Raw genomic sequence first — 13,865 nt, 5'->3', positions numbered from 1 at the left:
TATGAGGCAAGAGCGTTTCTCTTGCTGTTACGAAAAAACCTCTTTCCTCCCGGTCTAGCAAGGCCATCACTGGGACACTGATTTCGTGAGCTCTACCCAGTCCTGAAGAATGGCGTGCCCGGTTTGGTCCTTCGCGGAAACTTCTGGATTCAAATTACGAGTTGCGACGAAGGAACAGCTAGAAAGCGTCGGCAAATCACTATTTTGCTTAGAAGAATCAGTTATCTCTGAAGAATGGGACACATTTTCTTCTTCGTTAATGGTTTCTAAGGCAGGGACGAAAGTAAAATTAACTTCATTCAGCTTGTGACTTTTCGGAATTACAACCATAGTATCAATTACGGTTACTTTGACACATTCTTTTATTGTCTTAGACTTCTTCCTCACAACACAGTCACTTGCAGAAAACAGCCTCTGGCCTTCGATAGTCTCTGGATTATTGGGTAAGAGCAGAGATGGTATAGCATTGAATTTAACTTTCCGACATCTGCTGTGAAGACCCTCTTCCTCACAAACAAGGTCTGGTGGGCCAAAATGGCGGTTGCATACATTGGCATACTTCTTGATATAAGTAGTAAAATCGGGTTTTCTCAAAATATCCTCCTGGCCACACACTGTTAGCCATTCTGTTGACCTGGAAAATCAAATGTAAAATTTAGCGGCTGAACTCTTTGAAATGTATAGCTAAAAATGTATTATTTCTTATAGTTCCCCGTTAGAAAAAAGACTTAGAAATATTTTGGAGATTGTGCCGTAAAAGGTCTAAGATTATACAGACTCAGCAGTAGGAAATGCATTTTATTTATTTTCTGGTAAACAAACTGGAAGAATATTATATAATAGGAGCTTTTCTAGCGTAAAGCCCCGTAAAATTTTGGATCTGCCACTAAAATGTGTGATGTCCGTCAATTTTCTGAAAATTCCCTAAGAATTTTACGAAAAACACTTCTTAACAGACGTTTGGTATTTTCTTGGATAGGGCTATTGTGGCAACTTTTACCACAACAACCAATAATTAGAACTCAAGTCCTAAAATTGTTCTCAATCAGGAACCCTTATCGCTATCTAAATTCAGAAAGTGCAAAGATTTTCAAACATAGGTGTTTATTGTTTAAAGTTCAGGAAAGGTCTGCCCATTTCATATGAAAACATTGATTGAAAACAAAACTAGTTTTATCTAGGCTCTCCGCCAAAACAGGTAACTAGAATTTTCAAATATCATAGGAACTACAATCTGAGAAAATAAATATCACGACGTGAAAAAAAATTATAAACTATCCAGTTGAGGATACAGTGGTGGGGAGAGGGTTACCTCCGTAAAGTAGCTAAAGTATTGTAATTTACCTAATTAACGCAAGTTTGCCTTAATTAAACTTGCTCGTAACGTAAGTTTGTCGGATCAACCTATTTTGTGCCCCCCCCTAAAAAAATCCTGGATCCGCCCCTGAAACCGTCACACCTACCCCACCAGTTATTAGAAGAAGAAAAAATTCCTTATTTTCACAAATTTCAGCAACCCCCCGCCCCCTTTTTTATAAAATACTACATAGGCCGATCAGTTGAGTCCACGTAAATAATAGATTAAGCCATAATTTGTATATAAATTAATTCATACCTGTGAGATGGGACGCTTGCAAACCACTTGGCTGGCTCACCAAGTTTTTTTCTGCTTTCGTAATTACGAATAATGCACTTGGTAACCATTTCTCAGTGATTGACGATAACAGACTATTCCGCTAAGGCAGAAACAAGTGGGAGGAGCTTTTTGTTCGCACCGAGACCGAAGACCAGAAATTATCTGCGATAAGCTTACTGTCTATAAACTGTGGTGAACACTAACCAACTTGCATAACTTACACAAATACGTGCTTAGGTTTGATTTAAGGTTATCCTACTTTATATTTCAGAGAAGTGGCAGAATATTCATTAAATATGTGGTGGATATTTAGTTTTGAGTATTTGATTGAAAACGCAGGGCATTGTAAAGGCGTTCTACGGAATGCCCTTAATTGTTGAAAATAAAAGTTGCTAGGATTCTCAGTTCAAGCATACTTTTCGGAATTTTTTAGAGCAACCAAAGGAAAAACTTCGATAGACCTGCAGGAATCCGATTTAATCATAAGCAGTGTAATAGCGCTGCCTAAGTAAAGGTTTTACCACAACTTCACACAATCATAGGTATAGTAATAGGGCTGCCTAAGCAAAGAACAAACTGGGCATAATGTATTATTTATTTTAGTTTTAGTTGTTTTTCTTTCGAGGAGGGTTGGGGGGGGGGGGTTCTGATCAAGGTACTTCGTATTGAAGGAATTGTCTTGAAATGACAATTAAAGGAAACTTCAAAGACATATTCAAGGAAACTTCAAAAGCAGCTCATTCGATTGGAAATTGAAATATTTAGTTCCCCTTTCAAGAGTAGAAAGTGATTGGATGGCAACAATCCCCTCTCCCACGCCTAACATTTCCCCAAACACATCCAATCAAAATTTTGAGACGGCCAATTTTTAAGCATAGTTAAAACGTTCTGTAACTATCTCTCTGGGGATTTCACCCCCCCCCCCCCAGCCCTCGGGGCAAAGGCTGTAAGTTAGACAATTCGTCCAACTAGGCAACTGTTTACAAATAATATATGTTATTGAGAATTCTGGACATGTTTGACCGTTACTTTTATAAAAGACGAACGCCTTTCAGAGAATGTTGAGGGGAGTATTGAGCTGAATCAAAACATGTTATGTGCATAGGTGTTGTCAAAACGATATAACTCAGGCGCAACTCATATTTGGAACTTTCAGTAAAATGATAAGGGATAGGATCAACTGACCGGAAAGACAGTATTTGCACGCTACTAATACTGCTACTATTGCCATCACACCTACTGCTGCCACTACTACTACTACAACTACCACTAAGAACTACTGCTTCGGTAGTGAGTACTACCAAGCACGGGCGGATTTTTTTAGGGGGGGGGGGGCAAATAGGTTGATCCGATAAAAAAAAATTAGGGGGAGGGGGGGCAAAATAGGTTGATCCGATAAACTTGCGTTAGGAATAAGTTAAATTAACGCAAACTCGAGTTAATTAAGTAAGATAGATAAGATAAGATAAGTTTTATTCTTCATTAGATACACATACAATATTACATGTTATTATTCCCCCAAGGGCTCATTGGCCTGTACAAAGGGGAAAACATATGAATTGCTTACTCAGAGATGAAAAACAAAAGAAAATTTTAAATGATCACTTACTCACATACGAAGGAGAAGAAAAGAAAATATAGATAAATGAAAACTATAGAAAAAATATAATATATTTAACTAAATTAATTAGTTAGATTAAAATAGACTAAAAAAATAATAAAATAATAAAAAATAAATAAAATAAAAACATAAATAAAAATAACATCTATGAAGCCAAAGAATTTTTAACAATTTTTTTTAAACAAACCGAATGAGTGGCACCCTCGAGCTGATTCAGGCAACTTATTCCAAGCGATATGACACGCCATTAGAGGATTAAAATCTGACCTTATACATGGAGTAAATGGAACTTGAACATGATTTGTCATATTGCGAAGATAATAATTATTTTGATCAGAGATAAAATATAGCGGAACACTTAGGGACCAGGGGAGGTCACCATGAAGCTGAGAAAAAGTTAAACATGCACAGGAAGATCATGTAATGGGGTAAATAATGAACGATTAGTTTCCTGAATGAGGTTTCTAGCTTTATTGTAAACCTTAGAAAGTGGTTTTAACAGAGAAGGAAAAGTTGACATGAACACTATTGGAAAGTAAGAAACGTAAGATTGGATCAAGCAGTGAAAAAGGATTTTCAAAATCGATATTGGAAAAGTATGTCTAAGTTTCCTTAAAATACCGAGACTCCTGCATATCTTCATTTTAATAAAATCAATGTGACGTTTAAAAGATAGGTCTTCATCAACAAGAATGCCCAAAAAACGAACATATCGGTCTTTAGATCTATGAATTATTCCATTTGGCTGGTGAATTTCTGATAACTGGGGATAAACCTGCAAAACCCGCGAAAAAATAAAAAAACTTGACTCGAAAATATTTAGAGTAAGATAATTAGCATCGAGCCATAAAATCACCCTCTCATACAAATTTTCCAAATTCAATCGTAGCTCGGATTCGCAGTTTCCCAAAGTGCCAAGTGTGCTGTCATCAGCAAAACAAACAAGGACATCAGAAGAAGGCGAACTATAGTTGCCACTATGGACAAGGGAAGGTTTAGGATGACAAAGTCTACAGAAAATCATAAGTTTCTGCTTTTTTACAACATAATAAAGATCATTTACATACATCAAAAATAGCACAGTCCCTAAAATTGATCTCTGGGGGATACGAAGATTCACTTGCGAGGGTGACCGGAAAAGTGAATCAAGAGAAATTAATCTATCCTTCAAATAAGACTGGAACCCAAAAAATAAACTCTCCCTTATGCCAAAATGAGACATCTTTGATAGAAAAATTTTATGGGTTAAGGAATCGAAAGCCCTACGAACATCCAGGAATACAGCAGCCGGAATCAATCCCGAATCTAACGCAGAATGAATAAAATTCAAAAGGGTCATACAGGCATGTTCCGTGGAGTGATTCCTTCGGAAACAAGATTGAGAATTGCAAAGAAAATTTTTTGGTTTTCCTAAAGTAAGAAGACGAGAAATCAGAGCCTTTTCAAATATATTACTAAATATTGACAAAATTGAAATTGGTCGATAATTTGCCGGATCATATCTTCTTTATACAAAATAATAATCCGAGCACGCTTGAGAGCATCCGGAAAAACACCACATTCAAATGAAAGATTAACAAGTTTTGTTAGAGGCAATACTATTGAAGAAAGAATAGATTTAAATACCTTAGTAGGGATAGAATCTGGCCCAGATGAATACGAGTTTTTTAAGCCATTAACAATTTTAGTAATTTCACTTACTGTTAATGGCTCTAGAAACATAGACTTAACACAAGATGGCCCCAGGTATGATCTAAAGTCCGGCTTAGGCCGAGAAAAAGTAACTGTAGAAGTAATATTCTTACCAATATTAGCGAAGAATGAAGCCAATGCTTCTTGGACATTAAGCTCATCCCCGACAGCTTCATCACTAAGGGCCCGACTCATTGGTAAAGAGCTGGATTGAGAACCACGTTTAAGTACATAATGTATTACCTTCTAAGTTTTACAAATATCATTGCCACAAGTAGTAAAGTTATTTAGATACTACAGAGACTTTGCTTTCCTACAAAAGGACTTAAATATATTCCATCAGATCTTGAATTGACAGAGACGAGTAGCACCTGCTGAAAGTTCAGCGCATTTATAAGCTCTCCAGAGATTATTCTTCCTTCTCCAGCTTTTGAGAAGTCCGGATGACATCCATGGGTTTAGAGGAACAATCCTTTTAGACCTATGATTAGAAGATGATACTTTAGAAATGCTAAGAATAGCCTCTTTTATGGTTCCATAAAAGGGCTCAAATAAACAAGAAAAATCCTTATCATTATCAAGCAAGCTCCACGAATTTTCCGCTAATTTGGACCCAATGAAGAGATAACTCTTTCTCACCAAACCTAACAGAATAGGAATCAAACACCTGAGCCCGGTTACTCTTCCCTTGTTTAAAGCTGAATCGAGAATATATTGGAAAATGATCGGAGATACCACTAACTGATTTTTCCTTCAAACTAAGCGTAGAGAAGATATTGTCAATCAAAGAAGCTGTAACATTAGTTACTTGTGTGGGGATGGATGTAGATGGTAGAGCTCCTGCGGCAAGCATGGATGAAAGAAAATCAACTGAAGCCGTAGGGTTTGAATCCCTAAAATTTATGTTAAATTCACACATTATGATTAACTGACTCGGATGTTTAATTATTATTTCAAGTATTTACATAATATTTCGAAGACACAACTAAAAAGCACCACAAGGATAACTATAAATATGTATGATGATTATATCAAAACAATTATATATAATTCATATAAATTGAGACTCGAAAATACCTTCATAATTCCTAGATAATTAATCACGAAGGCAACAATGCGAATTGCAAGACATATGCATGGCTACACCTCTTTTAACCATCTTGTAGTAGTGTATACATTCAATTTTGTAACCATGGGTATCCAATAGCATTTCATTGCCAGACTCCAGAAATGTCTCACACAAACCGACAACATCAGGCTGTCCATCCGAAACAATTTGTCTCAAATTATCTATTGACGAGGAGACCCTGAATATTAAGCTGAAGTGCTGTCAGAGAATAATTTCCTTTGGTAACCTCTTCCCCCCCCCCCAAATCCGAAACATATTTACTATTACAAATAGGGTTTATATTAATCGGATTTTTATTAGCCTGACCCACAAAACTATTTACTATACTACTTACATCAAAAGGATTATTTTCGAGCTCGCAAAGGCGACTCTCATGGCCTAAAATATTCATAAAAGTAGGTTTTACTTGGAGTCCATCCAAGTCACCAGAGGAACCAAAAAGAAATCTTTACTTAAATTAATTACAAAAGAAAAACCTGTCAAAGGATTACAAACACATAAATAACTAATAGCACAGCAGGTATTATTGGAAGGAACCATTAGCACGAAAGGAGAAACAAAAATGAAAAAAATAAACAAATAAAAATAAAGTAAAGAAAATTAAAATTAATTACCCGAGGAAGGCATTTACAAATTAAGAAAAATATTAACATCAAAAAATGAAACAACCGAAGTAATAAAAAGAGAAAAAATACCGAAAAGTGCACCCAAAAATAAATATAAACAAACAATATTTTTAAGAATAACAATACAAAAAAGATTAAAAAAAAAACAGAGAAGAAAAAATGAACTAAAACCTAGCGAATTAGTAGAGAAAAAAAGAAGAGCTAAAATAAACAAATAATCCATGAGAAAGAAAAAAAACAAAAACAAACAGACAGAAAAAAAAACCCAACTAGATACAGTCAGCGAGAGACCTTATCTTTTTTATTGGAGTCCCGTCACTAGGCTTTGCCAATATTTGACCCCGATCAGACCAAGTATTCCGCTGATCAAATTTGTCTTTCACTGCATTCAGAATATCTCGTCTCTGCTTGGTCAGAGACTCAACAGCAAAAATACCACTAGAGGCCAACTTGGCTTTGGCCTTGTACATTTTACAAGCAACGCTTTTGCTAGAAAACTTCACTATTGTCGGAGCGACCCTTGGAGCAGATGGAACCGCCTGAGTTGAATCAGTTGTAGCAGCATTATTCAGTCCAAGTCTATGCACGTTCACGACCTCATTTGTACTAATTTCAGACAAAGACAACTTCTGATTAATAGTTAGTAACACAGCAGAACGAGTGTCAACACCAGTTTTCTGCCTAACACCGTGAAAAACCAGGCTGTCTAGTAGTGATTCTTGTTCATAACTATCCAACTTATTCTCAAGCCTGTTCAGTCTGTCCTCTAAATTTTCAAGTTCATTACTCAGTCCTTTAGCGAATTTTCGATTCGGTGAAACTTGGGGTTAAATTCAATCGTGAGAGCATCATAAATTTGACTAGCAATAAGCTCAGTCGATTCCTTAAGAGAGTCTGAGCTAGCCAGTTTTTCCGAAACTTTTTGAGTTATACTGTCCATCAGGTCATTTTTGGTTTTATCCAGTTCAGCTTGGGTAGCTACAAGTTGCTGTTGTATCGGGCTAATACTACTAGATAATGCTAATGCTGGGCCATTTGCTCTGCTTTTATCATTACCTCTCAGAGCAAGGTGTTTTTGATAGTCTCATGTAAATATCAGGCTTAGTAGCAAGCTCTTCAAAAGCTTTTTTTGAAGCAGGGGCAGACTAATTAAGAGTGGTAGGATGATAAACTTGGAGATTGGCATCCACGAGGCGAAATTCATCATGCGATCCATAGCAAAATGCCGTATAAACTGGCTTGCCTCGTTTAACTTTAACAGCTTTGATTATTCTTCCTGGCCAGAGGGGATAATCCTTGAATTTCGCAAGAGCAAGATCAAACTGTTTAAAAGCCATGATTATTAGTAGCGAGATAAAAAAAAGAAAGAATCAAAAGACTTATCTTTACGTGAGGCCAAACAAAATATTCCAAATAAATATTCAAAAAGTCCAGCGCCAGCCAGCTAATGTATAAACCAAAACAGGTATTCACTCGATTTTTACGTCACAACACGGGTGAAATGAAAATAGGTCTTGCCTCGGGAGTAAATTACACTACTTTAGACTACGCTAGGGGGGCGCCCCTCGCCCCCCTGGATCCGCCACTGCTACCAAGGCTGAGGGTATTGAAGTGAACATCTGAGGAAATGTTGAGGGGAAAGTTGAATTAAATCAATACACACTTCGGGCATACAGATTGTCAAAAGGGCGCATCGGCAATATTTTTAGAACGGACTACCTTATCAAGAGGAAACTTTCGGGGCATTATAAGAGGGATGCTGAAATGACCAAAAGGCAACATGTACATGCTACTACTGCTATAAATACTGCTGTTACCACTGTTGCTACTACTACTAATACAACACTACTACCGCACCTAGTACTACCACTACTACTATAATGCTAGTACTATTAAGGCTAAGCGGATGCAGGCGAGAATTTGAGAGAAAACTAAGGGGAAAGGACCACTGGGTAGATACGATCACCCTTGGGAAAAACGAACAAACCAAAAAACACAAATAAACACGCATCCGTGATCTTTCTTCTGGCAAAAACATAAAACGCCACGTTTTTGCAGATATGGGCTTGAAACCTCTACAATAGGGTTCTCTGATACGCTGAATCTGATGGTTTGAATTTCATTGAGATTCTATAACTTTTAGAGCGTGTTTCCCCCTTTTTCGAAAATTATGCAAATTTTCTCAGGCTCTTAGCCTTTGATTTGTAACTTACAGTTCGTTACCATGAACTGTTTGATACTATATCCTGCATATCATGTACTGTCTTCTGAAACGAAGATAGTTATCATGACGGATATGATTTGGTGATGTAAGTGTTTTTAAAAAAGTTGGTTTTGTGTTTTTGATATATTTTTTTTATGTTAGGATTTCGTGAAACAAGTAGCAATACAAGTAGGAGACTGAAGACGCATATAAATTATTTTATTAGGTATAATATTCTAATACAGATTCGATTTCTTTTGCAGATCAGACTTTGGCGAAACACAAGATCTCATGTCATTGCAGAGTTATTTGAAACAGTTTGAGCCGGGAAATTTCTTAGAAGCCGCTTCAGATTTCCATTTCCTAGTCTATATAACTTCTATCGACCTTGTGCCAATTAAGGTGAACTAATTTTGTTCTAACTTAGCTATCATAGATTAATGAACATCCTCCCATGTCGGTTCGTACTATTTTCCATAAAAAAAAACCTGTACTTAATCTAAGATTTGTTTAAAAAATACGCGTTTCATTGATCTGCCCCAAAAAATGTCTTGAGTCACCTTACCTTAGACCTTACTTCCTCCAGATGCGCACAGGCAGGGGAGTAGCTTCAGCATTTATTTTGGGGGGAGGGGGGGACGATGGGGGGTCCATATCTGGACAGTCAAGGAACACGGGCTATATAATATATTTTTTCTCCATTTTTAGGGGTGAGGGGCAACTCCCCCCCCCCCCGAAACCACGCCTCTGAGCAAAGAGGCGTCAATGAGTACCCTCCTATCTTCTAAAAAGAGGTGAGCCGAATTGGTTAGCCGATGTATATACTTCCTATCACTCAGGAATGAGACCCGTTTCGAGGGCACTTCTGTCCAGAGTTGCCGAATGGGGCACATTTGTGCCATTTGGCACAAAACCACGCCCCTGAGCAAAGGGGGCGTCAATGAGTAGCCTCCTATCTTCTAAAAGAGGTGAGCCGAATCGGTTAGCCGATGCATATACTTCCTATCACTCAGGAATGAGACCCATTTCGAAGGCACTTCTGTCCAGAGTTGCCGGATGGGGCGCATTTGTGCCATTTGGGTGCCTTTTTAGGCGTTTGTGCACTGGATTTTCAAACTGGTGTATTTTTTTGGGTTGGGGATCGTTTCATTCGGCACATTTTCTATGAGAAAATGGCACTGGTGCATTTTCACTTTCATTTGCGGCGTAATTTGAAACCCGACATCTGGCAACGCTGTTTCTGTCACGATCATACGTCGTACAATCTGGCATGGGTGGGGTATGCCCAACATATCGCCATCTTCTTTGTCTCACAGTCCAGGCAACAACCATTTTCTGGCCACTTTGTTGGTCAACAATTGTGTTCTAGTGACCAACAAAGGTTTTGTTGGTCAAATTTGTCCGCGTAAACGACCCACAATTGAAGCCGTTGTTTCTCAAACTTGTTAGTCAAATTTAAGCGGGAATTTTCAAGGATGAATATCATGGAAGGAAATTGTTTTTGTTCTTACAATTTTAGAAGAGAGAAAACAGTTACTTTGCCATGAAGATTGTTAGATTTATTATTAACTTGGTCTTTTGCCTAAAATGAGACATGAGAAGGTACTTACTTTTGGATTGGCATCAAAAGCTACGAGCCTGAGAAAATTTGACCAGTTTTCAAAAAAAGGGGGAAACGGCCCAAAAGAGTCAAGTCACCTTAATGAAAATTACACGATCAGATTCAACATATGATAAAAACCGACTGTAGATGTTTCAAGCTCATATCTACAAAAATGTGGAATTTTCATTTTTTGCTAAAGCAAAGATCACGGTTGCGTGTTTATTTATTTTATTTTGTTTTTTCGGGGTGATCATATTGAACCAGTGATTCTAGAACATCGAGCTCATTTGATCAAAAATCAAATGTTATAGTGCCCTTTTTAAGTGACCAAAACACTGAAGGGTGACTATCCCCCTCCCACGCCCCTTTTTCCCCAAAGACTTCAGATCAAATTTTGAGATAGCCATTTTGAGGTCCAACAAATGAAATGACATCATTTTAAAATAGACCTAAAAAGGGCTTATTGCAGATATGCCTCTCAACCACTTAGACAATGTGTCTTGGATTTTTCCACAATTAGCCACGTCTTGATGCCGACTGCACAACACTTTATTTGAATTCAACTCATTTGATCGAAAATCAAATGTTACAGTGCCCTTTTTAAGTGACCAAAAGATTGAAGGGTGACTATCCTCCCTCCCACGCCCCTTTTCTCCCAACAACTTCAGATCAAATTTCGAGGTCCAATAACTATGTCTTTGGGGGAAAGGCTGTAAGCAACGAAACTTGCCCTTATTTTCCAAATAGCATTGCCTATTGGGAAATATACGAGAATTTTTGGAGGTATTTTCGGCGGGGGCAATTTTTCACGGGGAGAATTTTTGGTGGGGAGAAAAGTTTCCGGGGGAAATTTTCCAGGCGAGATTTTAAACAGAAGGGGGAAGAGGAAAAGAGATTTTCAGGCATGATATGAAAAATGGTCAGAATTTAAATTCTTAACCGAAAGTAAGGAGTAATATTAAACCTTAAAACGAACAGAAATCATTCCCTATATGAGGGCGGCTGCCTCTTCCTCAACCCTCACTTTTAAAGAAAGAGTGGTCAAACAGAAGACCTGTTTAAACTAAAAGAGCAGTATTTTTAAAGAACTGTAAGACTTTAGCGTAAAGAGCGAGGGTTGAGGAAGTGGAAGCCCCCTCATATATAGAATAATTTGTGTTTGTTGCAAGTTTTAATGTTGCTCCTTAATTCCAGTGAAAAAAAAAGCTTGTTTTTTTACTTTAAAACAGGCATCAAAAATTTTATTATGTGTATTTTTGTTACGTTTACGCGCCGGACAAAAAATTTGGGAGGGGTGTTCAAACCCTGAGAGGTGAGAGGTGATACCCTTATTAGAAGTTTCAATAAGGGTAACGAGGGAAGACTGAGTTATGAAGGTTGGAAAAATGGACTCAGTGTGGATATTGTTCAAGGTAAACTTGGCCAAATGCAATTGTTATCCCCTTTGATTAGGGGAAAGACTTGTCAAGGCTCATCGCAAACCACATGGTGATCCACCGTATGATGATTCATCGGTTATTTTATTCCTCATTGAATCATTTCATGTGATTCATTCGTGATATATCGATGATTCGTTTCATTTCATGACACGATTGTTAAGATTATATAACAGACGTAACTCCAATGAGAGTAAACGGAATTTCAAAGTTGCAGCAACTGGATTCGGAACAAACAGAAGAAAGAGCGGGCATCTGATCCGTCTTGTGACTTAAAAGGGATATTAGATCTCAGAATTGCGTGATCAAACTAGCTCTTATTTTCGATTCTATATAAATACAATATAAAAATAGTCATTATTTTAGAAAATATGTTAATAATTAAGTATTCGGTGTCGAAAAGCAAGATCATGGGATGTATTCTTTTTTTCTTTTTTTTTCTTTTTTTTCTTTTTTTTAACTTTTTCAAGTCATTTTATGCAAGAGTATAGCGAAGCATTAAATTTATGCACCAATGTTTTTAAAATATTGCTGCTATTGTAAGCTATTTAAAATATTGCTGCTAGATTTATGCACCAATGTTTTTAAAATATTGCTGCTATTGTAAGCTATTTAAAATATTGCTGCTAGATTTATGCACCAATGTTTTTAAAATATTGCTGCTATTGTAAGCTATTTAAAATATTGCTGCTAGATTTATGCACCAATGTTTTTAAAATATTGCTGCTATTGTAAGCTATTTAAAATATTGCTGCTAAATTTATGCACCAATGTTTTTAAAATATTGCTGCTATTGTATTGTATATGTAAGCCTGCTATTGGAGGTGGTGGTTTGAACGTTTTCAGTATTGTTACACTTTTTGTTGTAGTAGCAAGGCAAAACTTCAAATTTGTATTTTTTATGGAGGGGGGGGGGCATTTTAATAAGTTTGTTTTAAATGCTAACTTTAATTTTAACATTCCTTCTTTTTCTAGGAAAATATAAAACCCTTAATTGATGCTATCAAAGCTAAAGACATGCTACAAGCTTACCATTGGCGAGAGGAGCAGCCGTGGGCTACTCTTGAACAGCTCCTGCAAGAAAACGTTGTCACGGGCCTGACATCTAGTGATGAATGGACGTGCAAACAATGTACTTACATTAACCATGGAAGACCTGTATGTGACATGTGTGGTTTTCCAAAGGATTAAATGAATTTTGCTTAATTGTGATCTTAGAATATCTGTTTTAGTTCTGTACAGGATATTGTATTGATTATACTAAACTTTACTTGTTAATTTACAGAGTTGAAATCTATTTTAAGACATATCTGCTCTCTCAAACGCGAAAGACAAAATAACTCGTTAGCAGTGTTGCTAGATGCCAACTATAAGACAGAGTAGTCATAAAAGTGAAAATAGCATCATTTCTTTTAGTAAAAAATGTGCTGATTTGAAGGATGTCGTTCCCATGTTACACAGACACCCCAGAAAGAGCCCAAATGCACAACATTGCTTATTACGATCGCTTTAATGAAGCCTTCCGATTTATCTATTCCTGAAACTACTGCTACTACTAACAACTCACTGCAGCACCAAACCGCCTGAGGCCAACAGAGTTACGCACACTCCTCCCTCCCAATCTAATCAAAGTCTTCCTCTTTGCACCCTCCCAAGAAGATCTCATTTCCCCTAAGTCTTTCTTTATGACATCCTCCAGCCCCATTATGGGACGATCCGCTTTTCGTTTAGTCTTAGACGGTTGGCTGACACGCACAATCTTTGGCAATCTGTCTTCCTTCATACGCAAAACGTGTCCTAGCCATCTCACCCTTTCTCATTACAGCCCTAGAAAGCGGGATCGAACCACACTTTTCGTACAACCTACTGTTTGAAATACGGTCAGTCAGCCGGGTACCCAGAACAATCTGTAGGCAATT

General features: G+C 37.3%; 1 protein-coding gene across 1 annotated transcript in view; it reads left to right on the top strand.

Moving 5' to 3' along the window:
• LOC148939865 (nuclear protein localization protein 4 homolog) overlaps positions 1-13,222 on the top strand; it is a 217,502-nt gene extending 204,280 nt beyond the window's left edge. Inside the window, exons 11-12 of the mRNA XM_089106457.1 lie at positions 9,171-9,309; positions 12,922-13,222. Coding sequence (XP_088962583.1) covers positions 9,171-9,309; positions 12,922-13,137 — 355 coding nt within the window. The 3' untranslated portion in view covers positions 13,138-13,222. The remainder of the gene's footprint in view (positions 1-9,170; positions 9,310-12,921) is intronic.
• Positions 13,223-13,865: the final 643 nt, after the last annotated feature.

Source organism: Artemia sp. Qi Xiang Cuo, chromosome 20 (genome assembly GCF_049724085.1).
Source record: "Artemia sp. Qi Xiang Cuo chromosome 20, ASM4972408v1, whole genome shotgun sequence".
Classification (NCBI taxonomy): Eukaryota; Metazoa; Arthropoda; class Branchiopoda; order Anostraca; family Artemiidae; genus Artemia; species Artemia sp. Qi Xiang Cuo.
This window is presented reverse-complemented; position numbering and strand designations above follow the sequence as displayed.